This window comes from Sapajus apella, unplaced genomic scaffold (genome assembly GCF_009761245.1).
Source record: "Sapajus apella isolate SASKATOON/1434 unplaced genomic scaffold, GSC_monkey_1.0 scaffold124, whole genome shotgun sequence".
Classification (NCBI taxonomy): Eukaryota; Metazoa; Chordata; class Mammalia; order Primates; family Cebidae; genus Sapajus; species Sapajus apella.
This window is the reverse complement of record NW_022437064.1, coordinates 4,456,524-4,484,135: the sequence shown is the minus strand read 5'-3', so window position 1 is coordinate 4,484,135 and position 27,612 is coordinate 4,456,524. Positions and strand designations below refer to the sequence as shown.

The 27,612-nt window shown below is 42.2% G+C and overlaps 1 protein-coding gene and 1 long non-coding RNA gene across 3 annotated transcripts in view; one reads left to right on the top strand and one right to left on the bottom strand.

The window, feature by feature from the left end:
* The window catches only part of TSPAN5 (tetraspanin 5), a 185,774-nt gene extending 185,089 nt beyond the window's left edge, over positions 1-685 (bottom strand). For both annotated transcript variants that reach the window (XM_032261565.1, XM_032261569.1), the window contains exon 1: positions 106-685. In XM_032261565.1, the coding sequence (XP_032117456.1) occupies positions 106-186 (81 nt within the window). In that variant the 5' untranslated portion in view covers positions 187-685. The remainder of the gene's footprint in view (positions 1-105) is intronic.
* Positions 685-25,348, top strand: LOC116538970. Its single transcript, XR_004263868.1, has 5 exons — positions 685-8,116; positions 13,911-14,101; positions 14,204-14,455; positions 15,802-15,954; positions 24,733-25,348. It is a non-coding gene; the product is annotated as an uncharacterized LOC116538970 (long non-coding RNA).
* The last annotated feature ends 2,264 nt before the right edge of the window (positions 25,349-27,612 follow it).

Here is a 27,612-nt window from a genome sequence, read left to right as displayed (position 1 = left end):
GCGCCTGCGGGGCTGCGAAAAGTAAAGGCAACGAGCAACGTGGGGGAAATCGTCGCGAAATCGATCGGCCACAATAGTTGGAATCCAAGGAGCGCTCCAACTTACCCAAAATATGACATTGAAGCCAAATATGAAGTATTTGATGCAACAACTGACTTCAGGACCCTTGTAGTGCTTCCCGGACATCCTCTGGGTTCATGAAGACACTTGCCACGGCAGCCCGAGTTTAGAGCCCCGAAGCACCGTCGCTCGGAGCAGCCCGGCGGGGAGCAGGAGCTCAGGGACGCCGCACGGGGCCGCGGCGCGGGCGGCCTGGGCTCAGCCGCGCGGGGACCGACCGGCGGAGAGCGGCTCCCGCACCTCCAGCCTCTCCTGCGCCGAGGCCGCCGGAGCCGGGGTGGCCGCGAGGAAGCGGGGAAGCCTTGCGCTGCAAGCCCGCGCCTCGACGAAGCTGGCCCCTAACACAAAGCGAGCGCCCGCGTCCGTGTGCCAGGAGGTCTGTCCGTCGGTTCGTCCCCGGGCTTCGGGCAAAGGCGGCCGCGGCAGATGCTGGCGGAGACGCCGCTCGCTGACTCGCCCGCCCGCCCGCTCGCGCGCGCCCTCCCACCCCTTGCTCCGCCCGCCGCTTGCTCCGCCCGCCAGGCCGGCTGCTCCTCCGCCCACGCCGCCCGCAGCTCCGCCCGCCTCCCAAGCCTTGGCAAGGCGCGCGCGCGCACGGGGTCGGGCGCTCCCGGGCCGCGGTGGCACCACGTAGCCGCCTCCTTCCACCGCTCGCTTTATCCCCGCCCCTTCTCGGGCCAACCCCGAGCGCAGCCGACCCCGAGCGCCGCCGCGGGGTAGGTAGGGAGTGGGAGAGTGGAGGACCGCAGGCGAGAGGGAGAAGGAAGAGCGCCCGAGGAGCAGCCTGGCAGAGTGATCCGGATTGATGAGCGGCGGCTGCTCTGGAGGGACGCAGTCGAGAGGGCTGGGTGAGTGAGGACCTGCGAGCCAACCCCAACACCCCCTCTGGGGTAGCCGCACTCGCGCCCCCTCCTCCACAACTGGCTTCTGTGGCTAGAGTAGATGCGGTGCCACTGGACAGGGGAGGAAAGTGGTCGTGGACTTCGCCGAATGGAAAAGAGTGTAGTTGGGGAAGAGGGAGAAGAGCCACAGAAAATGGGAGGAATGGATGAAGGGATGGGACGATGCAAAGGAAAGCTTCCTGCCTGAATCCCCGTGTGACTCTAACCCAATCTCCCCACCTGCCGGAGAAATGAGTTTCATCCTAGAAATGGGAACGAGGAAAAAGAGACGGCCCAAAGGAGTCCTGGCCCGGGATACGATCCTCGCCCGAGGGTCTGTGGCAACCACACAAACCCAGACAGCGCACGCTCCACCCTCCCCCGCAGAATAGTGCCTAAGAAACCTGCCTGCCTCCTAACTCTAGGAAGGAACCCAGAACGGATTCCAGGGAGGTCTTCTGGGGAATCGGATTTGGGTTTTTGGATCACGAACCATTATGCTTTTGAACTCTGGGGAAGAATAGAAAGCAAGGCTGGATGTTGCTTTAGAACCCTACTTGAGCAGGTGTTGCTTACCCGCCCTTCTCCTGGAGCACTTTCATAGGTGCTGGCAAAGCGGGTACCAGTATTTCATGGAAAGAGAAGGAAGAACCGCCCAGGACTGTGCTTAAATGTCTATGGAAATATTTTTAGGGATTTCAAATGCTAGAAGGAGGTGAGATCAAAAAACTTTTCCAGCACCACCCTGTGCAACCCGGTCCTGGACACAGAAATCTGAAAAGCTCCCCAGATGATACTTGAATACTTGAGTTTGAGAGCCTGTAGTTATAGGGTTTCCCCAGGTAACAACCTCTCACTTGTCTCAAAAACTGGCTACCTAGTTGACAACCGGCAGTCAAGTTTTGGCTAGGCAAGAAGCTACTTTTTCATGCAATAAACCACACTTTGAAATAGTCCTGTGCTTCAGCAGCATGAGGCTATATTGAGATCTACACCTATATTGAGGTATGAACCAGGTACCCACAGAGATGGGAGGGCCAGGAGATCCTACCCATTCAGTACCTCAGAAGCTATGACACGAGGTAACAGTGGCTTCAGCCCTTTGAATGAAATAATCCTCTCTTCCTCAAAAGCGCTCTCCACCCACTCAAAACACAGGCCATACTACCACCAATCTGGTAGACTTCTAAAGTAAGATCTTTCAGCAGCAGATTTCCTTGTTAACAGGAAGGCACTGACAAGCTTTACCTAAGCCTATTGGAGTTATGTTGTAATTCTATATATAAATAGAAGTCGCTGCAGGAATACTGGATAAATCAGAAGAAAGGTCTGTCTTAAGCTGATGTGACACATTTCAAAAAGGACCAGAAATTAGATGCAACTGATGACTGAGTTGATCTCTAAGTGGATTTATCTTTGAAATAAAAAGTCATTGGAGATATCCCATATACCCAACATATGCGTAGCCTCCCCCATTATCAACCTCCTCAACCAGAATAGCACTTTTGCTACAAATAGTGAACCTACATTGACATATTATCACCAAAGTCCATGGTTTACATTAGGGTTCACTCTTGGGGTTGTATATTCTATACAGTTGGACAAATATAGAATAACATATATCTACCCTTATAGTATCATACAGAGTATTTTCACTGACCTAAAAGTCCTCTCTACACCACCTATTCAATCCCTTCCTCCCCCCAGTCCCTGGCAACCACTGATGTTTTACTGTCTCCCTCTCTCCATAGTTTTGCCTTTTCCAGAATGCCATATATAAGGAACCATACAGTAAGCAGTCTTTCTTTCCATTTTGCTATGAAACCAGAACTGCTAAGAAAATAAAGTCTTAAAAAGAAAAATCAATGGAGAAGGGAAAGGTAAGATAACTAATTGGTAATTTGGAGGGAGGGGGAACTAACTGAATCCTCATCTCATTTCATATATCCAAAATAAGCTCTAGGAGGATTAAAGAGTTAAATACATTTGAAAGCAGAGCAGAAGAAAAAATATTTGTCAAAGCTCTGAATAGAAGTATTTCTCAACTTAGAGGCCATAGAAGGAAATAATCAATAGATACGATTGGGTAATATCTTAAACACTTACACATGTCGGGTTTTTTTAGTGTAAGCTAGACCAGAAAAAAAATTGGCAGCAAGCATGAAAAATAAAAATCTGAATATCTGTATTATAAGTAAGGCTCATAGAGCTAAAGTAAAATGTAGAATCGAAGTGATGGAGTACAAACAGAAAACAAATCATAGAAGAAATCAAAATAATATGGGGGAAATTAATATTCTAGTAATCAAAGAAGTATACATTAAATCTAATAAAGATACAAAAACAATGAGCACTGGTTGGCACATAGTTGTTGCTGTCCTTATGAAACAACATGTCCATCTGGAAAGCATTTTGGCTGTACGTAGCAGGTCAGAGTGCTCCTACGTTTTGACTCAGCCATCCATCTTCTGGGAATCTACCCAAAGAAATACCCTAGCAGATGGAAAAAGTTATATACTGCAAGATGTTTATCATAGCATTATTTATATTGAAGACTTTCCCAGAAATTAAAGATCAAAGAGTAGGGGTGATATCCAATTCCTTGTAGTTACTTGGACCACAATGTCCCTTCACATTCTGTGCCTCTGCACATGTCATTGTGAGTTTCTACCTGGGGTATTGTCCCTTGTCTGTGAGCTGATTCCTCTTATTCTTCACTACTTTTGTTCAATGTCTCGGAGGCTCCTCCTTTGTTCCCTCAACACCCCGTGTTTTTCCATCCTGGCACTTACAGGCTGCCTGTAAGAACTTGTTTACCTACCTGTCTCCCAATCTGCTGTGACTCCTTCTAGGGTGTGGCCTAATTCTCAGTAATCTTAGAATCACCAGAACTCTGCAGATATTGCAGGTGCTTGACAGGTATTTTTTAAAGGAATGAATGAGTCATTTGCTCAAACTTTTTACAGCTCTTGAAGATACTACTTATAGAGTACATGGCAATGTGTGAATACATTGTAATGTTAAATTTTATAGGCACTATATGTAGAATTATTTCCAAGTAATATTGTTAAATTTTAAAAGCAAGAGACAAAAACAGTGTACACAGTAGGCTGTCATTTTGTAAAAAGATAGTGTGTTGGCAAAAGAAGATACATACACATATTTCCTTGCTAATAGGTAGGCTATCTATGAAAGAAAACAAAATAAACTGATAACAGCAGATTAAAGTGGAATGGGGGTGCAAACTGGGGGACTAAAGATATTGATGGGAAGGAGACCTGCTTTATTTTTAAATAACTCCTTTAGTTTGTTTTTGAAATCTGTACCATGTATATGACATACCTGTTTTGAAAAATAAAGCAAACTACAAAATGGTATGCAATTTTATGAAAAAGATTAAGAGTTAATATTTACCAAATAATAACAGTTATGAGATTGTGGGTGATTTTGTGTTCTTGTTTCTGGTTTGCAATTTTTAAGTATGGTTATATTGCTTTTACAATTAAGAAGATAAAATTATAAATAAAGATGTAAGAAAGCAACTAAGTAATCATATTTATTTCACACGACTCCTTCACAACTCAATAAATGCTGATCTATTTTAAGGAGAAAAGGAGAGGAATTTTCTGTCGGAATACTACTAAGGCCACCTCCCTTAAAACTCTGAAGTTGAAAAATGGCTAATAAGCTTAACTATGGAAAAGTTAATCAGCCCTTCAAGTGGCAGTGAAAACGGGTAAAGCATGTTCTTCTAATAGTTGCCTGGCTGAAGAGCAAGATATGACAGCAGTGTTTTAAGCTAAGACACTAAACGAGCTTGTCTGTCTCCACCTGAACTTAACTGTTCGCGCCCACCTTCCTGCCTCCCTCCTCTCGGCTCTGTCATTGCCTGCCTTTCTGCTCTAATACTGTTTTTCTTCTCTGTTGCTGACCTGCCGGTTGCCTCCCCACCCCTCCTGCCACCTTCCTCTCAGAACCCCAGCTGTGTTCAGTGTCCCCCTGTTAAAGTAGCCACATGCTCTGGGAAGACCGGCCCTCTGCATCACACCTGGCAGTCCCATTCCTCTCGCTCAGGCGCGGCTCAGGAATAAGCAGGTGACCCAATTCTGGTGAACGAGCCATGAGAAGAATCTGCTAGAGGTTTCCTTGCATCTAAGAGATGCTCCCTTTCACTCTTGGCCTTGGGTTTGGATGTGATGCTTGGATCCTCTGCAGCCTGATGACAAAGACCACACCAAGGATGGCAGAGTAGAAGGAAGAAAAGAAGCGGAGCCTTCCAGCCTTTGTTGTATGGCTGACTTAGCCAGCCTTGAAGGTCGCTTTACCTCACAACTTCCTATTGGTTGAGACAAATTTCTTGGCTAAGACACTTTGACAGAGGTTTCCCGTTTCAAACAGCAGAAAGTATCCTGACTTAAACACCTTTTGAGGCTCTCCCTCAAGCCTTTATTGATTTTCTCTTCTTGAATCACCACCACCGTTTCTGCATTTCTCTCAGTGTCACGTTTTTTTCTATTCCCCACACCACCCCCACCCCCACCCCTCTTCCCCAGCTGTTTCTGTCTCAAACAATACAGGGAAAACTTTTAGGGTGTCTGACAGATCATACCCACCCCTTTCTCTCAGACCTTCTCAACCACAAGGTGCTCCCCACCTCCAGCCACGTTTGTACTTCACAGTTGATGGGGTCCCGGCAGATTTAGGCTGAGCCAACTTGAGAGTCTGACTCTCTCAGTAACAAAAGGAACCCTGTACCTGGCTGAAATGCAGGCAATATTTACCCGAGAGCTGGGGTGGGCCTGCATTTCCCGGAGGAAGCCAAGACTCTCCCTCACCCTCTGCAGAAAGAGGAAGGAAGCCTAAACAGAGAAAAACCATGGCAGTCTCTGACAGCCTGGGCGCTGTGAATGGTTGTACATTTTGTGCTCTGAAAGGCCCCCATCCCTGCTAAAGGCATGCTTCTAGATTTTAAGAGTACTCTGTCTTTGAGGTCTATGAGATTTTTAAATAGAATCATTCATCACATCCCATGTGGGCTTTAGCTACTTTGAAGTGAGTATCTCAAATTGGCAAATCAAAGAACCTTGATTAAAACAAAAGGTCACCTCACCTCAAATCCTTTATGAAATGAGGTCAACTTAAAATACCTTTTAGTTAGCTATTATATAAAATTAAACTATATTTTTGTTATAGTTAATGAATTAAATATTTTACCTTCTGTTCTTTAGTTGAAAAGTGAGCAATTAAATGGTCTATTTCTCTAACGAAACAATTAACTGATTCCTCGGGATTTACCACCCACTGTGGCCCTCTTGCCTGCGCCCACACATACCTACTAAAGAAGACCAGTTTTCAGATCCCCAGAAGAACATAAAAGAGGGCATATCTGTCTTATAATTATGATTGAACAAGCATATGCAGAGCAGTTGTTTCACTTTTAGAAATTAAAATTGTTTGTACAATAAAATGAATTCTGTCTTTCACACAATATGACAGAGCAGTAATTGATTTTTTTTAACTCTGCCATTCCACCTTCTTCTGGTAATAGCACAAACTTCCACCTGCTTTGGACATAGCTATGCCTGTGTGGATCAAGGCACTAGGCCCTGATGTTACCTTGCCAGGGGCCAGGCACATAACACAAGTTCAGCCAATTAGAAGCTTACTTCCTGATACTGAGCGGAACAGAGAAAGAGACTAAAAGCCACCTGAAATTTGTTTCTTGCAGCCCCTGGACAAGCCTGAAGCTTCCCTTGAGACCTCTGTGAGCCTCCTGATTTTTCTGCCCTTCCTCTGGTTCCACAAGCGAGATGTCAGGTTCTAACTGAAGTCTAAGGGGAATCAGCTGGCGAGTGGTGGGTAGCTGGAAAAACACTCAAGGAATCATCGACAGTTTCAACATGGCTTTGTTTTCTCTTTGGGCATGAGTGAGCCATATGTACAGCATCAGCAGGGTAATTATATATTTTGCAGATAGCAGTGGCTCCGAGCCCAGCAGGAGCTCACATGGGTGATCGCCTAATGTGCCTCATGTGGTGTGGTTACAGAATACGTGGAGTTGTGCACCTGCACTCCAAACCTGCTGAATCATGCTGCACTGGAAGGCTGCCTAAGCCTACTCCTGACTAAAGCACAGCCATTTCCCTTACACTCCACCCCCCAGGCCTAGGGCATCCTCCAGCAGGGACATGTGTCCATAGGGAAGATCCCTGAATCCATAACCGACAACAATACAGACAGCAATGCCTTACCATTAGGATTCCAGCTATGCTACTTATGACTATCAGGGCCCAGCATAGGCCAGAGCCTAGGGATGCCCACCATTTCTGCAGGGAAGCATCAGTAAGGCTCTCGACCACCTTAATCTGCCATAAGACCCCTTGCCGGACTGCTTTTATGTTCTACCAATTGTCAGGGATAAAGGTACAATATTGTGTACCTAAAAGGGTGCCAAATCTGTCCTGCAAACTCTGGCCAAGCAATGGATGAAAGGAGTATGCAGACACAGTTATTTTTGCCTGTGAGTGCAGCTAGGGGACCCCACAGTTTAGCCTGCCAATGAGAAAGTGCGGCCCTGATAAGCCAGAGACATTCATGTTTATTTAGTACAGATTTAATGACAAAAACTTGGAGCAAACACAACTTATGGGTAATTAACTTTGCCCCAAGTAGGGAGCAGTCCTGTGTGCAAATGATCAAAGGTTGGTTTCCAGAGAAATAGGTAAACAAACATCTAGATAAATTCCTTGTACTCCCTTGTGATCTGCACTTTGCCATTTGCCTCAGGGTAAGAACAGCTGCCTTCAGCTCATTCTTCCCCAAAGCTTTGCAAAACCTCCTGGCCTTCTAAGAAGGTTTGCGTCTCTCCTGTAATTTTTCCTATCACCCTGACCGATCGCCTGCAAAAGAGCACAGGTGCCTCCTTGGGCAGCATTTCCTATGTCTGAGGCCATTCAGTTTTGTAATACCACATTTCTGATCTGATCAACCTCATCTATTAACAGAAGGAGGACCACTAGAGTGTAATTCAGAGCCCAGGTGGTGTGCTTCATAAGAGCAGTAACTTGTGCTTCTGCAGTTATGACATCTGCTCCAGGGATAGTCATTTCCAAGAGGTAAAACCACCAGGGGGCTCATCACACTTGCACAAACCGAGAGCATAGCACCTCCCAGTTATGCGGGCCATCTGGGCAACATAGGGAGAACAGTGGCAGGTACATAAGGCCACCCCCAGGTACAACATCCAGTCCAGTTTGCTGGTAGTTAAGGCCACCCTTGTCTCCAAAGACCCATCAAATCCCAGGGGGGCACAAAATCTATTGGGGCCCAACCTTGGCACCGCTTGTTTCACCATACCACCATACCCTAAGTGTGGTGACGTGTTGTTTGCACAGGCCATGACAGGTACCCATTTCATGGGAGTGTTGCTCCAGTGTTGGTCTATGCACCACAGTACCTGAGCTTTGGGTACTACACATTCCCCCACTATCCAGCCCCATTCATCATAAACACAAAAGGCCTTCCAGGCAGCAGATGTGCTGTGCGTCTTACGGTGTCCTTTGTCCAATGCTTGATGTGTTGCATTACAGGCATCAGCCAAGGGACCCCAGGTCTCCAGCCATGTCCAATTCTCTGCAGATGCTGAATGTGTGTGCCAAGGCATGCCATCTGCAGCTGCTGCTGGAAGGGCAGTGCAGATCCAGCAGATTGAAACATCGGTCACCTCAGCATAGGTGTGGGCCCAGTCCACAATGTAGTTGGAGCATGTTAACCTATGGTTGAAATAATAGAGCAGGCACAGGTACTAAGAGAGGTAAATCACATTCCTCCACAAAACATAGGCTAACCTTTCATCCCTGGATAATAATGCAGCCACCAAGGGCCTTTGCTCTGGGCGATGGTACCATCCTTTCTCAGCTCCCTGTGGTTCCTTTGAGTCCTGTATCCATGCCAAAGTCATGGGAGAGCTCCTGATAGGCCCCATAGACAGTACATATGTCCCCTGGAGGAGGGTTTCTTCCCTGGCTGTTCCCCTATGAACATTCAACCGTGGGGGCCATGTATTGAACACCCAAGGAGTGACATGTGAGTCATATTGTAGGCCCTCCCCGCAGGGAGCCACGATGGCCAACCACCCACAGTGAGGGACCTGGAGGGTCCATGGCCACAGCCAGGTTTTCTATTCCCCTGTTTTCAGGGGTGTTGGGGCTGCCAACAACAGGTTACCTTTCATCTCCATACCTGATCGGAGGAGGCCATTCTTGGTATGTATCCACAACTGAATGGGTGTGCCAGCCTAGTGTAACAAAGCCTCCACTGAGGCTGGACCACCTTTCCATAGCTGTCCATTCAAGGTTTGAAGCACCAGGTCCAGCCTGGAACTCTAGCCCCACAAAGATGGGGGTGTGACATGCAAGCATAACCCATTCTTCAACAGCCTGTTACATTGCTCAATCATACCTGCAGCTTGTGGGCTGTGTGGCACATGGAATCCCCACTTTACATTCATTTGTGTTGCTCATTGTTGTACCTGTTGTCCAGTGAAATGTGTTCCTCTGTCACTCTCAATGGACAAAGGGCAACCATACAGGGAGCATAAGTGTTTCAGGGCCCTGATGGTGTGCTATTGGTCGGCCACCCTGCCAGGGTAGGCAAACAACAGGCCTGTGGCCTTGTCCATAGCTGTTAATGCATGGGTATACTCTTGTGACTTCAGCAGCAGCCTGATGTAGTCTACTTGCGACCTGGTCACAGGCGCTGCAACCTCTACCTTCTGGGTTCAAGTGATTCTCCTATCTCAGCCTCCCAAGTAGCTGGGACTACAGGCCTAGGCCACCATACCCAGCTAATTTTGTATTTTTAGTAGAGAAGGGGTTTCACCATGTTGACCAGGCAGGTCTTGAACCCCTGACCTCAGGTGATCCACCCGCCTCAGCCTTCCAGAGTGCTGGGATTACAGATGTGAGCCACTGCACCCGGCCTGTTTCAAAAATGCTTGCAAGTTCCCTTACATTCCTACCTCCAAACAATTTCAGAATGCCATTTTCTAGTCACAAACTCCACCCTTCCATCTGTCACCAAAATCTAAGTATTTTGCAGAGTTAAGCATAATTCAACTCCTTATAAAATCTGCCCCATTTAACACTGGACATGCTAATCATATCCAATAATTTCTCCTGTCACCATTTGGTTTTTTACCTTCTAAAGGCTTTGCTTCTGTGATATATGCCTTTCTGTTGGAACTATAATTGCTGGAACATTGAATTTAATGTCCAGAAACACGAATAGATATTAGCAGATTAATCAGATACTCATTTAGGTTTATTATAAAGAATCAATTGATTCAACAACAAAATCTGAACACATCTCCTGTTAATGTACCTGTTTCCATGGTTCCTGCCCTAAGATTGTACCTGGAAAAAATAGACAAACAGAAGAACATGGGTTAGAACGGATTCAGTGCTACAGTTCCAACAAAGTGTGATGTGTATATGATAAATATTCAGAATGGGATTGTGAAAAAACACCTCTTCCAATTCCTTTTTATTTTTTCATTTTTTTTTCTGTACTAGTAGCATTTACTAAGTGCAGTTAATAGGAATAAAAAAATTAGTTAAATTAACCAAGACTTAATACCTTCTATCTGAATCATTTATTTGAATGAGAGAATAAGTTTGGCAGATCACCTGAGGTCAGCAGTTTGAGACCAGCCTGACCAACATGAAGAAACCCCATTTCTACTAAAAATACAAGATTGGCTGGATGCGGTGGCGCATGACTGTAATCCCAGCTACTCAGGAGGCTGAGGCAGGAGAATGGCTTGAACCCGGGAGGCGGAGGTTGTGGTGAGCTGAGATGGTTCCATTGCACTATAGCCTGGGCAACAAGAGAGAAACTCTGTCTCAAAAAAAAAAATTTAAACTTAAACACAATGGTGCACCTGCTGTGGAAAACAGTTTGGTGGTTTTTTATAGTATTAACCATAGAGTTATCATATGATCCTGCAATTCTACTCCTAGGCCTATATCCCAAAGAATTAAAAGCAGGGGCCCAAACAGATGCCTGTTTGTATACCAATGCTCATAGCAACACAATAGCCAAAAGGTGGAAAGAACCCAACTGGCCATCAACATATTTCACATTTTGTTTGCATGGATAAACAAAATGTGATATACAAATGCAATGGAACTTTATTCATCCTTAAAAAGGAACAGGATTCTGATATTGCTACAACATGGATGGATCTCAAAAACACTATGCTAAGTGAAATAGGCCAGACACAAAGGAACAAATATTGTATGATTCCACTTATATGAGATACCTAGAGCAGTCAGATTCATGACTGCTGCCAGGTAAGTGCAACCACAGCTGCTTCATGAATCTGACGTAAGTAGAATCATGAACCCTCCAATCTAAAAGAAAATCAAAAGAAAATCTAATATAATTGTAAAAATTAATTAAGATATTACCACTTATAAAAGGATCTACTTTGCTGAGGGATTTATCCAAGCATCCCTTTAAACAGAGAGCTGCTTCCCTAGTAAACTGAATTGTTCACTAACGGATTGTTAACAGCCCAACAAAAGCTGTTGAGAGCAGAAATCAGATTTAACCTGTAAATTAACTCTGAAAAAGTTATGTAATAATTTTACTAATATCTTATTGAGAGAGTCATGGAGGTTATGGGATTAGCTTGAAACCAGTTTCTGGGCTAATTGGAAGCAGGTACAACGAAGCTCTAGAGAAGCAGCTCAGGAAGCTGGGAGACTGTCCAGAACACCATCTTGGGCAGAAGTCAGCCCACCTTCACTTCTGTTCTCTTACAGGAGGCGCTAGCCCCTCTCAAGCCTCACATGAGAATCCAACACAGCTGAGGTGAGCTGGGCTGTGGCGGTGAGAGAACACAGCTGCCCTCCAAGCTGACCACCCAAGTTTTCATTTTAATAGTCAGCTACCTTTTCTAGTAATCAGTAAACCCTTTGAGGTCAAGGATCAAGTTTTCTTTGTAGCATGCTGCCTTGCAAGTATTTCACACATGCTAAGTGAATAATATTATTTTATAAAAAGTGAATGAATGAATGACTAATAAAAATGGCAATGGAAGGTCCAACACAATGGTTATAAATCAGCTCCGAATTTAATATTTATGAGATCTTGAGTCTTAAAAGTTCAAATGACACACATGATTTTACAGAAACACTCCTCAAAGCATAAAGTGAGAAAAAAATTGTGTTTAAGTTTATTCTGCTTTCTGCTACCAAAGGGACATATTTTCTATTGCTTTTGTAACTCTGCCTTGTACCCAAATGCACCACATTCATAATAAGTACTGTTGACAGAATGAATGACAAGGCAAAAAATAGCTCTCAGTACTTTTCATTTTTTACAAGTATGGAAAGCATATTAAACCATTTGCTGATTAAAAATATGCGTGTTTTGACTTGAATATGAATCAAATTAACATATATAAATCCAACATCTTCACATCACTAGATTCACAGCCATAGCCAATATAATTTTCCATGTTTCTTCAAATTCATCAATTCCAGAGTGACATAATTATTAGGCATAAAATACACAGTAATGATTTATAACTGAAAACTAACTTTTGTTTTAATTCAATGATCATTTATCCTCTAAAAGTAAAAAAGGTGCAAGATCATTGAAAATCTAAGTTTTGTTTTTGTTTTTGTTTTGTTTCTTTTAAAATAAAATAGAAATGGGATTTTACTGTGTTGGCCAGGCTGGTCTCATTGAACTCCTGACCCCAAGTGTTCCTCCCTCCTGGGCCTCCCAAAGTGCTGAAATTACAGTCGTGAGCCACTATGCCTGGCCAAAAATCTAAGATCTTATGTTGAATTTAGCTCTACACTTACTACCACTAAGGGAAACTAAAGTTTGAGGTATAGAAAAAGAACTCTTATCCCTCAGTAAGATTAATTAGTATAAATGAAAGTACTATGTTGAATCCTAGCACCTGGCTGAGTTACATAGCCCCAGAAATGTACAAGCTTCCTAGTTGCAGTTTCCATAATTTCACCTCCTACCTGCCCCTTTACTCCAGGCTGGTCCATCCCCACCTTCTGTTCTCCAAGACTCTGGTTTAGGGCAGGGAAGACTCTCTGGGAACCAGATACTCTGTACACTGTTACACTAACGGACCAGGCAACGGCCCTGGGAAAAAGAACACATCCAAGCTGCAAACCTGGGTCAGACTACACCAGGTCTGGGCCAAGCCAATTAAAAGGGCGCAGGTGCTGTTATTAGAAGACCCCCTGTTCCTTCCACTTAGCTCTACAGTCCATTAGGATTCACTGCCACCTGCAGCACCTCTCTAGGATCAGGAAAGTAGTCTGAGTAGAATCTCTAGCACCCAGCCTCCCCTTACATCCTGCTATTGATATACATCTGATGCTACAAATCTGGCACCATATAAATGCCCAGCACTTTGGTCACTGAGTCCTTCCAGAGCTGCTGGCACTGAGCCTGTGAGAGCAATAAGCGTCTTTCTAGCAGAATGCTTTCTAACCTTGTGTTGTGATATGAATTCTCCAGGGCTGTTGATATAAATATAGATCCCAGGACCTTACTCTAAGCATTCATATTTATAGTGGGTCTATTTGGGATCCAGGAATCTGAATGTTTAACAAGTGCCCAGGTAATACTCTTCCCCTGGGAATATTGGAAAATACTGTGTTCAAGCACTCTTTAAAGTGCTCACCTAGCCTCTTGGTGAAGGGAGTTGCTGTTTGTGGATTTAAACCTTGTCCTCTATGGAGATGATAAAAGGGAAAATGCTGGGAAGTCTATGTAAATCTAAGGCACGTACCATTACCATGATCATATACCTTTAGCCACAGCCACCGGGACACTATGCACAGCCTGGGTGAGCTTCTTTTCAATACACAGGGCTAAGTGACTGCGAGCCTAGAAGATGGAGTAGGACAAGGAGTAGCCAAAGGCAGTGGAGAGAGGGAGGCGGGGCAAAGCCTGGAATCTGGAGGTCAATACACATGTATTTCAATCCACAATTGCTTTGGCTACTGACATAAATCAAAGGAAAAAGGAGGGAGATGCAGGGAGAAAATGTAAACAGCCAGGTAAGTGCAGTCTTCTTCTGTTAAATATGAATTTTCAGATATTAAAGAATGAATATCTTAACAGAGTTATTCGTTTATTGAACTTCCAATTTTATTTTTTAGTACTGCTATGTGAATGAATCTGAGTTAGATTCCTAAACTCAACTACGTGCCAAGAATGAAGGGATACTCATGAGTTTTACTAATAGCCACTCGGGGAAAAGATTTCTATCCTGCCAATGTTGCTGCTGACTTACACCGTGAATTACAGAGGGCTGTAGTTACAGCATGGTCCCCTCGCATGGATGGATGAAGAAAATTTGCAATGATACCAGAAATGAGTATTGTTGCAGGGTGCTGGAAGATGATTTGGCGGTAATAACGACTCTCTTCTTGAGACCTGAACAAGAAGTTGTGAGCTAAACAGCAGCCTGCAGAATCATCTGGCATTAATACAAGGAAAACCTTGTTCAATGTCTCCTTAAAAAAAAGATGAACACAGTCTTCTGTGATTGAAATATGTGTCTGCATAGTAACAAGGCAATGGACTAGCTTTCTACGATCCCACCTAGACCTGTGATTATACAGCGAAATATTAACAATGAATGCAACCTCAGCAAAGGCACACTGTACAGGAGTATAGCATGTATGAGAAAAGAGGTTAAATCTCCTAAATGCCATTATTTAGGAAGAATCTTTCAAGTCTTTGAACAATTTTTTCTCAAATATAAGAATTCAAAGTTAAGTATCCTCACGTCAGAAATTTATCTTAGCCTCTTTAGAAGTTGTGGTTCCTTCTATTGTGACAAACATTCCCAAAGAGTTACAGGCAGCCAGGAAAAAGCTTTGGGACAACTAGGGAGTATAGGAGATGCCAAAAGTATTTTAGGGCCAAATATGCCTCATAGTAGCCTCCCTTGACAGTCACATAAAATATGCAAAAAAGATACTTAACAGTTCTCATTTTCAATTATAATGCCTTAGGTCTCATTACTTTTTCCTCAGATCGGTATAAGGAAAAACGTTTTTCCATGCTCATCCTGCTGATAAAACTTCAGTCACTGACACGTTCCCTTTAAAACTAACAAGCCTTTTTATCTCCCTGCATTGGCCAGATAACGATTTTACAGGCCACTCAGAATTACCAGAGAGAGCTGAAACTGGAGCAGAGAGATAAATGAGATCCCTGTAGATAAACCACATAATTCAGGGCAGTCAGGAGTTGCAGCCTCTTCCCTCACTTAACCTTGTACCAAGGCTGCTGTGGGTAATTTGATTCCCTGCATACCTTTCTCTGTCGGAATGGAGAGTGAATTTTAGGGAGATGTCAGACTGGCAGAGGGAGAGACAACACCCTGTGAAGGAAGGAAAACTGCATAAGGATTTAGGAGACTTAACCTAATTATGCCACCAAAGATCTATTTCACCACTCAAAAATCTCAATGTCCTTACCTGAAAGAGAGGAGGTTGCACTGAACCTATGAGAGAAAGATCCTGAGATCTGGAAGGACTCTCTAAAGTCCTTGCTTGGGGCAAGTGGGGAAGTAAGTGGGTTCTGGGCTGTGGTTCTCTCAGAATGGTTCTGCTTTGGTCTGTTTACGCATCGGGATTACATGTAAGATTTCATCTTCCGAAAGGTATCTGATGCTAAAGAAAGCTAAAACATGTTTCCTTCTAGCTCTACCACCCTCTGATTTTTTTTTTTACCAGTCTATGGGAAGAGGAGATGAATGCCTGCTAAAGCGACCAGAAGGCTCTCAGTAAAAAGTATTAACAAGGTATCAGTTGAATCTGCAAAACAAAGAGGTGCTTGAAGGATATGAAAGAGGAAACCTGAAGGGAAACCCAGATGGCACATGTCTCTTCTGGGCTAGGTAAGAGGCTGTCTCACTCTTGCTTTCTCACAGCAAACTTTCTACCTTTTCCCCAGTGGTGCTCAACTCTGGCTGCCCAGCAGATCCCCTGTGGTGATATTAAATGATAGAGGGGTCTGGTCTTCTGCTTTGGGGATTCTGATTCAACAGTTGTGGTTTTTAAGATACAGAGGTGGTTTTGATGTGTAACTAGGATTGAGAATTTCTGCCTGGCTTCAGCTCTTCGATGTTTACTAAAATTGCTCTCTTAAAAGACATTAATTACCGGGCACGGAGGCGCATGCCTGTAATCCCAGCAGTCTGGAAGGCCGAGGAGGGCAGATGGATCACCTGAGGTCAGGAGTTCGAGACCAGCCTGACCAATATGGTGAAACCCCCGACTCTACTAAAATTGCAAAAATTAGCCAGACGTGGTGGCATGTACCTGTAGTCCCAGCTACTCAGGAGGCTGAGACAGGAGAATTGCTTGAACCCAGGAGGCGGCAGAGGTTGTAGTGAGCCGAGATCTGGACACCGCACTTAGCCTGGGCATCAGAGTGGGACTCCGTCTCAAAAAAAAAAAGAAAGACATTAATGACACCCACAATATCAGTTATCATTTTGAGGTAGATGACTCCAAATCTCATCCACTAAACAACCACCTTCTCTCTAGGTGTCTCATCATCTCTTTTTCCACCAGCCAGTCTTGCCTTCCAAGGTCCTCCTATGGGTAGTGGCCGAACCCTTCTTCCAGTGACTCAGGCTCCCAGGGACTTGAAGGCATCCATGATTGCCATTCCCTGTGCCCCAGCATCCTAGCTGCGCAAATGCAGTAAATCCGCCCTTGCGTCTGATCCTAAACCAGGTCCTTGCTTTTCATTCCTCCTGCCACTCTTCAAACCAGGCTCCATTTATTACCTGATACATTGTTTACAGTCACGTGATCAGGGTGTCATTCTCCCATCTTTACCCACTATGATCCATCCCAATCTGACTTGTTAGCCACTTACTTAAAACTGCATAGGCTGGGCGCGGTGCCTTATGCCTGTAATCCCAGCACTTTGGGAGGCCGAGGTGAGCAGATCACTTGGTCAACAGATCAAGACCATCCTGGCCAACATGGTGAAACCCTGTCTCTACTAAAAATACAAAAATTAGCCGGGCATGGTGGCACGCACCTGTGGTCCCAGCTACTCGGGAGGCTGAGGTGGAAGAATCACTTGAACCCAGGAGGCGGAGGTTTCAGTGAGCTGAGATTGTGCCACTGCACTCCAGCCTGGTGAAGAGCAAGACTCCGTCTCAAAAATAAAACTGCAATGGCTCCCCGCTGCCTACCTTTTAAAAACAAACCCCTTCATCTATCTCTCAGGTTTCACAATAGGAACTCAAAGTTTCCAGCCGTATCTTTGATTACACAGCAGCATGGACACAGTCCACCATCTAAAGAGCATTATCCTTTCTTCCATAAACACGTCCTAGGCTTTCAGATCCTATGCCTTTGCCCTTACTCTTCTCCACCTGAAATGCCCTCCTCCCCATTCTATGTCACCTCCTTCCCATTGGCTCTCCAGCTCTTTCCAAACGAATCTGAATGGCAGTAACATTGTGCTCGACTCTTCCGCAGTAGTCATAACGTCCTGTGTTGCAGCATGCTTATCTTCTGAGGTCTTGCTTCTTCAGAGCACTGCCCTGTGAGCCTTGTCACTGTATGAAAAGAGAGTGGGCTTTGGAGCCAGTGATCCCTGTGTTTAAATTCCAGCTCTACCAACAAACAGCCATTTAAACTGTTAAATTATTCGAACAGTTCAAATTATTTAGCCCTTTCCTGCCTTAGTTTCTCCATCTATAAAATGGGAATATTAATATCCAATTCCTAGAATTAAGATGAAGTCTGAGATAATGGATGTAAAGTGCCTCACACACACACAAAGGCTTTCAACAAATAGTAGTTCCCATTAACAAATGTCAAATGGAGGCTTGACAGGCTTTTATCTATATTGGAAGGTGACACAACACTAATCCAGCTTGATGGAACCATTTTCTGTAGATATTTACCACCTGCTCCTTCTTACCCATTAAGAAGATTACAGGGCTATTTTTACTTTTGAGACAAGACTCTGAAGCTGAGAAGTAATAGCTTCCTCCCTATTATCTGTCTGTTTACCGGGAATAATAAGAATTGGTAGTAATAGTGAAATGACAGGTAGACAAGAACAGGAAGAAAGAGCAGCAAGAAAACTCTGAATTAAAATATTTAGCACTTACTGAGAACTGGCTGGGTGCCCACAACTGGCTGGGTGTGGTGGCTCACACCTGTAATCCCAGCACTTTGGGACGTCAAGGCAGACAGATCACTTGAGCCTAGGAGTTCGAGACCACCCTGGGCAGCATGATGAAACCCCATCTCTACAAAAAATGTAAAAATCCACAGACTTAAATGAAATATTGGTTGGCTGTTTGTTATTTTCTTCCCTTATTCCTTCCTGTCTCTGCTGTTAAGCACAATTATCGGCATAAAAGAGGATTTTAATACCTATTTTTAGATTGCATTCTAGCCTGGGCAATAGAGCAAGACTCCTGTTCTCTCTCCCCCTTTCTCTTTCTCTTTCTTTCTTTCAAAAAAAAAGTTCTGATAACCAAGAATGCCTGTTTTGTTTGTTTTGTTTGGCTAAAAAAAAAATACGAAAATTAGCTGGGGGTGGTGGCATGCACCTGTAGTCCAAGCTACTCAGGAGGCTGAGGGGAGAAAATCATCTGAGCCTGGGGAGACTGAGGCAGCAGTGAGCTGTGATTGCACCCCTGCACTCCAGCCTGGCTGACAGAGTGAGACTTCGTCTCAAGAAAAGAAGAAGAAGCTAAAAACCATCCAAAATAAATATTATCAAGTTGCAAATGTAGTATATAAAAGAATAATCCACCATAGTCACCTAGTTAATTTCAGAGAGGTACAAGTTGTTAAATAACAGGAAGGCCATTAACATAATACATCCAATTATTATGTCAAATGCAAAAGAGTAGCCTTGCTTCTATACATGCTTAGAACGTATTTGGTAAGAATCAACAACAATCCCTGATAATATTATTTAAGAGGAGAAATAGAGAAAATATTTACTCAATGTAAGAAAAAGTATTCGATTAAAACCAATAGCCATCATTATATTTAATAGCAAAACATTAGTGAGATCCCCATTAAAATATGCACAAAAAAGAATATTGTTTAATATTATTCTGAAAGCTGTGATCAATGCAATAAGACATGATACAAAAGATGTGCTATTAACAAAGACGAGATAAAATGATACTTATTTTGTGACAGTTATTGTAAAACTATAATTCCAAATAAATCATTTGAAAATTGTTTAAACATAAGTGGATGAATGTAAGATAGGCAGAAATCAAAAGCATTCCAATATAATTGTAATAATCAGCTAGAAACTTTTAAATTTATTCATATTCATATGTACATATATAGTTTACCTTTTCTAAAAAAGATTTGAGATGATTAAAAAAAAAATAAAGCCCATACATAGTAATAAGAAAAAATATATACAAATCTATAAGTAGCTTTAATGCATGTCTTTCAAATATTCAAAGAAAAGAACAAAATTATATTGAGATATATTTATTAAAGTTCAAGAAAATGGAAAAATACACTATGTTCCAGGGCAGAAAGATGTTGATATAAATATTTTCAAAATAATATAGGTTTAATCACGACATTTAACAAGTATTTATTGAACACCCACTATGTACCAAGCAAAATGCCAGGTACTAGGGCTACAGTCATGAACGACACAAAGGCTCTGCCCTCCTGGTGCTTAGATTCTCGTGGAGTTGGCACAACAAACAAATAAAGCCTTAATATAATATAGTGTCAGGTAATGATGTCTGCATCGAATAAAACTAAAATAGGGTTAATCAAAATAACAGTGAGATACCATCTCACACCAGTTAGGATGGTGATCATTAAAAAGTCAGGAGACAACAGACTCTGGAGAGGGTATTGAGAAATAGGAATGCTTTTACACTGTTTGTGAGAGTTCAACCACTGTGGAAGACAGTGTGGCTATTCCTCAAGTATCTAGAACTAGAAGTACCATTTGGCCCAGTAATCCTATCACTGAGTATATACCCAAGGGAGTGTAAATCATTCTATTATAAAGACACAAGCACATGTATGTTTGTTGTGGCACTGTTCACAATAGCAAACACTTGGAACCAACCCAAATGCCTGTCAATGATAGACTGGATAAAGAAAATGTGGCACATATACACCATGGACTACTATGCAGCCATAAAAAAGGATGAGTTCATGTTCTTTGCAGGGACATGGATGAAGCTGGAAACCATCATTCTCAGCAAACTAACACAAGAACAGAAAGCTAAACACCGCATGTTCTCACTCACAAGTGGGAGTTGAACAGTGAGAACACGTGGACACAGGGAGAGGAAGATCACACACTGGGGCCTGTCGGTGGGTGGAGGGCAAGGTGAGGAATAGCATTAGGAGAAATACCTAATGTAGATGTCGGGTTGATGGGTGCGGCAAAGCACCATGGCACACGTATCTCTATGTCACAAGCCTGAACATTCTGCACATGTACCCCAGAATATAAAGTATAATAAAAAAAATACAAATAAAATAGAGAATGAAAGAAGGGGAATGCGGTCAGGGAAGGTCATTGAGGGAGTAACATTGGAACAGACACTTAAATAAAGTGTAGGAGAGGGCCATGTGACTATCTGGGAGAGCAGTATTTCTTGCAGAGGGAACAACAAATGCAAAGACCCCAACATGCTACCAGCTTGATGTAGTCCAGAAACTGCAAGCAATGCAGTGTTGCTAAGGCAGAGTGAGTACGGAGCGGACCTGTGGAAGATGAAGATGGAGGTAACGTGAGGGCAGACTGTGCAGGCCCTGGTAGAACAGGACTTTGGGGCCTAAGTCCTGTGGTGCCTATTTTGACTAGGTGAGGATGTGATCTAATATGGTTTTTCTAAAGACCTGTTTGGTCTTGGTGCTGAGAATAGACAAGGTAGGGGTGAGGGGAAAATAGAGCAGTAAGAACAGTTAAGAGGCTATTTCAGTAATTCAATCTGGAAAAGACAGGCTTGTACTTGTGTGGTAAGGGTAGAAAGAACCAGAAGTAGATTTCAGATATATCTTGGAGATAGACATAAAGTATTTGCTTATGGGTTGTGTATGAAGGGTGAGACCAAGAGAGAAATCCACATTGGTCCCCCGGTTTTTGTCCTGAAGCTACGGGTTGGATCACGGTGCTAATTACTTCACTTGGGAAGACTGGGAAAGGAACAAGAGCTGGTGAATGAAACCAGGAGTCTTAAGACATGTTAAGTGTGAAATGTCTATTAGACTCCAAGTGAAGATGTTGAGTAGGCAATTGCCAGAAGAGCATGAAACTCACAGAAACATGTTGGGCCATCAACAAGTAGATGGAATGTACAGCCAGAGGATTGCATGAGGTCATCCACGGAGAGAACGCAGAGAGACTCCTGGGGCTCACCAACACAAAGAATTTGGGACAAGAAAGAAGATCCAGCAAAGAAGACTGAAAGAAGGCAGCTAACAAAATAGGAGAGAACCTGGAGAGTTTAGAGTCCTAGAGGCCAAGAAGGTGGTTTACTATAATCCCTATCGAAGCATTCGTGGTTTATTTTTATTAACTGACAAATGCTTCTAAAACATACCTGAAAAGTATAATTAATGCACACCTAGGATAATGGATCATTCTGCCACATCATTCCTTTTTCACAACTGATACGGACATGATATTTTCATGACTTTGTAAAATAAAAATGAAATCTTTCTAATTTTTTTTTAAACAGCTGCTTGCTTATGTAAGCCTTCTGTCTCTCGCTGTATAACCCCTCCAATTTTATATGGGCACATGTTTCTGTCACTTTCTTGGAGCCCTTGTAGCACATTAATAAAATGTAGCACATGCTTGAAGAAAAATTTGTCTAGGACATTTTGTTTTGGAGACTCGTAAAGTGACGCTATTTTACATAAGAATCTATTATGCCATAGGAAGCATGTTATAAACCCTTAAGCAGGGACCAATTATTCAATAAATGGTGATGACATGAATGTCTAGAAATATGAAAGCTTTGATTTCTCATTTCATTCCACACACCAAAGTGAATTCTAAATTGGTTAAAAATTTTAATGTTTAAAATTTTAACAGTAGAAACATTTGAAGGAAACATGGATATTTATTTATAAAAATTCTATATGGGGAAAGTTTTCCTATACTAGAAATAACAGGAAAAAAAATGTAAAGCAAAGACCAGCAGATCTATAAAAATGAAAAGTTCTATACACAAAACAACCATTAGGCAAATATTAAAATGGAAAAATATTTTCCATAAAATGTTGAAGTGAATATAGTTTCTACATAAAAAGCTCATGCAAACAGATATGAAAACCAGTAGGGCCCCTGTTGATAGTTGGAATATTATGAAGAGATCATTACCCAAAAGAGAAAATTCATCTAGTCAACTCATATGCAAGCATGTATCCTTGATAGTAACCAAAAAAACAAACAACACAAAAAAAGCGATCATTTTTCACTAATACTGTTACTAAGTTTAGTTGTGTTTTTTGTTTTGTTTTTGTTTTGTTTTTGACACAGGGTCTCACTCTGTTGCTCAGGCTAGAGCTCAGTGGCACAATCATAGCTTACTGCATTCTTTGAATTTCTGGGTTCAAGAGATCCTCCCACCTCAGCCCCCGGAGTAGCTGGGACTACAGGCACACACCATCACTGCTTGATAATTTAAAATAATCTTTTTGTAGAAATGGAGTTGGCTGTGTTGCCCAGGCTGGTCTTGAACTCCTGACCTAAGTGTCCTCCCACCTCAGCATCCCAAAGTGCTGGATTACAAGTGTTAGCTACTGTACCTAGGCCTAAAGATTTGCTTTTTAAAATAATAATATATATCCTTGGGAAAGGTTCAGTTAAGGGGACCCTCTTTTGTACTGATTATATAAATTTAGACAAGCAATTCGAATTTGTATCAAAATCCTTCAAAAAGAAAAAGTCTGCATTCAACAATGACTTGGCATCTTCACTTGTAGACTATCTTAAAGAAATATAAAGATTTTCATAAAAATAAATATACCATTATTTATAATTGACTCCAAATGGAAATAAAAGTTTTGCAGATACAGTGGACCTGAAATGGTTCAATTAAAAAACAGCCTTCCCTGTTGCACCCAGAAAATAATTCCTAACAATGTTACAAAGGAAGCTTCACTACATGCATTCTTCTGCCCAGTGGGGATCTTTTTGTAGCCCTGACCCCAATCAGTAAGTTACTTTGTCCACCAAAAGAAGAATTTAGCTTCCATCCACATGATGTGGGCACAACCTAGAGGCTGCTGACCAGGGAATACAGAGAACCAGATTAAAGGGCTGGAAAACTACAGGGTCGTGCAAATAGAAAGGGAAGCTTCCTCTGATAAACAAGCAGCAGTAGGCATTCTTGCAGAGTTTATTGAAGGAAAACAACATCTCCTTTGCAATAAAATTGATATAGACTATTTTTTTGAGCAAACTCAAAGACAGAATTTCTGCAGAGAAATTAGGGTAAAAAAATGAAAGAAAATGACATTCCTGAAAATACTGTTTTAGGACAAAGCTATTGAGGAAGATCATCAGCAGAACTTAGGTAAAGTCCAAAGCAGGGGAATTGGGCAAAGACTGCATGAACCCATGTTCATTTAGCCATACTTCCATGCATGCATTCATTTATTCGCTCTTTCATTCTTTCAGTAATTTCTGTGTTGACTTAGCAAATATTTATTGAGCAGCAAATATATACTAGGCACTAAGCAAATATTGGGGGTTAAATTACCTTAGTGAAAAAGACAAGAAGAGTATGCTTTCATGGATTGTGTAATAGTGACAAAGCTAGGCATTAAAACAATAATAAAACATTATTTAAGTTCAAATTGATAAGTACTAACAACATTGAAATTCTGAAATCTGTTGGAGTGAGTGACAGGAGAACCTAACTTAACTCAGGGGATTAGAGAATTCATTTTGGGGTTTCTATGAGATTTGAAATTTTTAATGAAATTTTAAAGGTGAAAGAGATTTATCTAGGGTAATCATTTTTACCAATTCCTTATTGGGGACAGAATGGAAACTTAACTATTTGTGGTTTACTGAATATACAATATACATGTTTTTTATAGAGTTAAATATTAGCTATAGGTCTTATACCATTGTATGAATTCCAGCAAACATATTTTATTATTTCTATAAAGACTTAAATTATGTTTTTGAATAGATAGGTTGAGAGGAAGCTTCCCATCTATTTAGTCAAGAGTATGGTATTTAACAACATTTTCTTCTGTCTAGTTATTCTAACCAATACCAAACCATAACCATTCAGTATAGGCATTTCAAGATAATACATCAATTCAAAACAAGTATTCATTGAGTATGTGTTGTGTGATAAGCTGTGTTTTGCAGCTGAGATAACAGTGGTGAGGAAAACAGACAAGGTCCCTGACTTTCTGGAATTTACATCTTAAAATGAACTTAAATTACTTGTTTCTAATGTTCTCATTGACATTCCCAATAGCAATGGGAATGTTCACCTTACTGCACATTGTATTCTCATCAATACTGAGTACTATCATTACTTGCTTTTGTAGAAGGAAAGTACAAAAAAAGTAAGGCATTGTTATGGGCTGAATTATGTCACACGTAAAGAGATGTTGAAGTCTTAATCCCCACTACTCAGAAATGTGATCTTATTTGGAAACAGGGCTTAGGCAGATGTAGACAAGAGAAGATGAAATCATTAAAGTGGACCCGACTCCAATGTGACTGTTATCCTTAGAAAAATGGGAAATTTAGACATAGAGAGTCACACACAGGAAGAACACTGTGTGAAGAGAAGGCAGAGATTGGGGGCATGCAACTATAAGCCAAGCAATACTGATTGCCAGCAACCACCAGAAGCTAGGAGAGAGGCACCGAACAGATTCACCCACACGTCCTCAGAAGGAACCGGCCCTGCCAACACCTTGATCTCCGACTTCCAGCCCTCAGACTAAGACAATACACTTCTCTTGGTTAAGCCACCCAGTTTGTGGTACATTGTTACGCTAGCCCTATCAAACTAATACAGGTATGTTTCTTTATTTGGATTCCACTGGAAGCAGAGATTGACAAGACTTGGGTGGTAATTGATGTTTGACACGTGCTCAGGATATAAATTTCACTTTCAAAACTATCATGGTATTTATTTGTTTGTTTTCTCTTATTTTCCCCGTGGGTTTAGACATAAAAGATAACCAAGCAGACAGTGGCATGTTTGTAATCCCAGTACTTTGAGAGGCCAAGGTGAGAGGATTGCTTGAGGTCAGGAGTTTGAGACCAACCTGGGCAACATAGTGAGACCCCTTCTGTACAAAAAAATTAAACAAAATTAGCCAGCCATGGTGGCATGTGCCTGTAGTCCTGCCTACACTGGAGGCTAAGGCAGGGGAATCTTGCAAGTCCAAGAGTTCAAGGCCATAGTGAGCTAGGATCTTGCAATTGCATTCCAGCCTGGGTGGCAGAGAGAGATCTTGTCTTTAATTTAAAACAAAAAAAGAAGCAAACCAGAGACTGCCAATGGGCAATAAAGGCTTTTATTATGAATTGACAAATTTGGGTAACCAGTCATTAGAATTGGATAGGAAGAGTAGATTGAGCTTTTGTGGGACTTGAAGTTTATTTAATCTTCTATTTAAGAAAAAGAGTGTAAAATTATAAATATAAAATTAGTTATAAAAGCAAATATTTAGAATAAAAAGAGATTAAAAAATAAATTACAAACATTAGAAAGATGATAAATGCTATGAATACCCATACATCTAGAACTCTATTTTTGCTTTTTAATTCTCTGACAGCTTTTTATAATTTATTTTTCTACATATTTGGCTGCATATTATTATCATTATTATTATTTTTTGAGACAGAGTTTTGTGCTTGTTGCCCAGGCTGGACTGCAATGGTGTGACCTCGGCTCACTGCAACCTCTGCCTCCCAGGTTCAAGCAATTCTCCTGCCTCAGCCTCCCAAGTAGCTGAGATTACAGGTGCTTGCCACCATGCCTGGCTAATTTTTGTATTTTTAGTAGAGGTGGGATTTCACCATATTGGGAATGCTGGTCTTGAACTCCTGACCTCAGGTGATCCACCCACCTCGGCCTCCCAAAGTGCTGGGATATCAGTGGCTACATATTATTTGATTACCTCGTTATATAACACCAATTTTATAACATGAGTTTCTATAGATAGAACATAGTCTTCCTCTAGCATGGTTGGTCTAAATTTGTGTTTGAGTAGTGATAGATGGGATGCATAAAACACGCAACCTCACACATAGATGTGTTCATGCCACAGGATAATGCATCAGAAACCCAAGAATTCTGATAAAATCTACTTTAGATGACTTTCATGAAAATGTATTTTAGGTTTATAATTATGTATAATGTATTATCAAGTATGTTCCTGAACAGGAGAGAATTTCTGTCTTGATGGGGCATTGATGAGAATCGAATCCTTTGTTTACAATTTTACATGTCAGATATTCGAAGGAATTTTCCACAGAATTGCTTCTGGCTCTACACATTACAGACCCTGCTTCTCTCTCTCCCCACATACTCCTACTACAGGACAGTAGGTTTTATATATATATATATATATATATATATATATATATATATCCTGATATGGCCTCTAGCCCTAGTCCTTCAACATGATGCCTGGTATGTTGGCTCAAGTGCACGAGAAGAATCCGGAAGCCATTTCTATGCCAGATCAGTCAGTAATAGCTTAACTATGTAAAGAAGTGACTTGACTCTCATAAATATACCCTACTAAAAACCACAATTTAATATATTCCCCAATTCAACTTTCCCTTAGTCAGCTCCCCAAAACACTTATGTCCCCAGTAATACCACCTGATTGCAATGTAAAAGATGGGAAGTCAAAGCAGAAGGAGACAAGGTCATAACCAATAGCAATACAAATATTTTACTTCTGAGCCAGGTGCAACGGCTCAAGCCTTTAATTCCAGTGACTTGGGAGGCTGAGCCAGGTGTTTAAGGCTGCAGTGAGCTATGACTATGGAGCTGCACTCCAGCATGGGCCACAGAGCAAAACCCTATTTCTTAAACAAAAAAAAAAAGACAGAAAAAAAATTTACTTTTGCAAGTTTTACAAAAATCTACATGTATGTGAATGTATGCGTCAGGATCCTTCCTGGGACTTTCTAAGGAGTCCAGGCATGAGAAGACCCACCATGAGAGGGGCCTGAAACTTAACCTTCATTCATACTTCATTCATACTTCAGAGTAACCTGCCTTTCACAGTGCTAAATTATCTGAAGCTTTGTCACAGGCATGTTCTTTTTCTCCAGACAGAGTTTCACTCCTGTTGCCCAGACTGTAGTGCAACGGTGCAGTCTCAGCTCACTGCAACCCCCATCTCCCAGATTCGAGTGATTCTCCTGCCTCAGCCTCCTGAGTAGCTGGGATTACAAGTGCCCGCCACCACACCTGGCTAACTCTTTTGTATTTTTAGCAAAGATGGGGTTTTACCATGTTGGCCAGACTGGTCTTGAACTCCTGACCTCAGGTGATCCACCTGCCTCG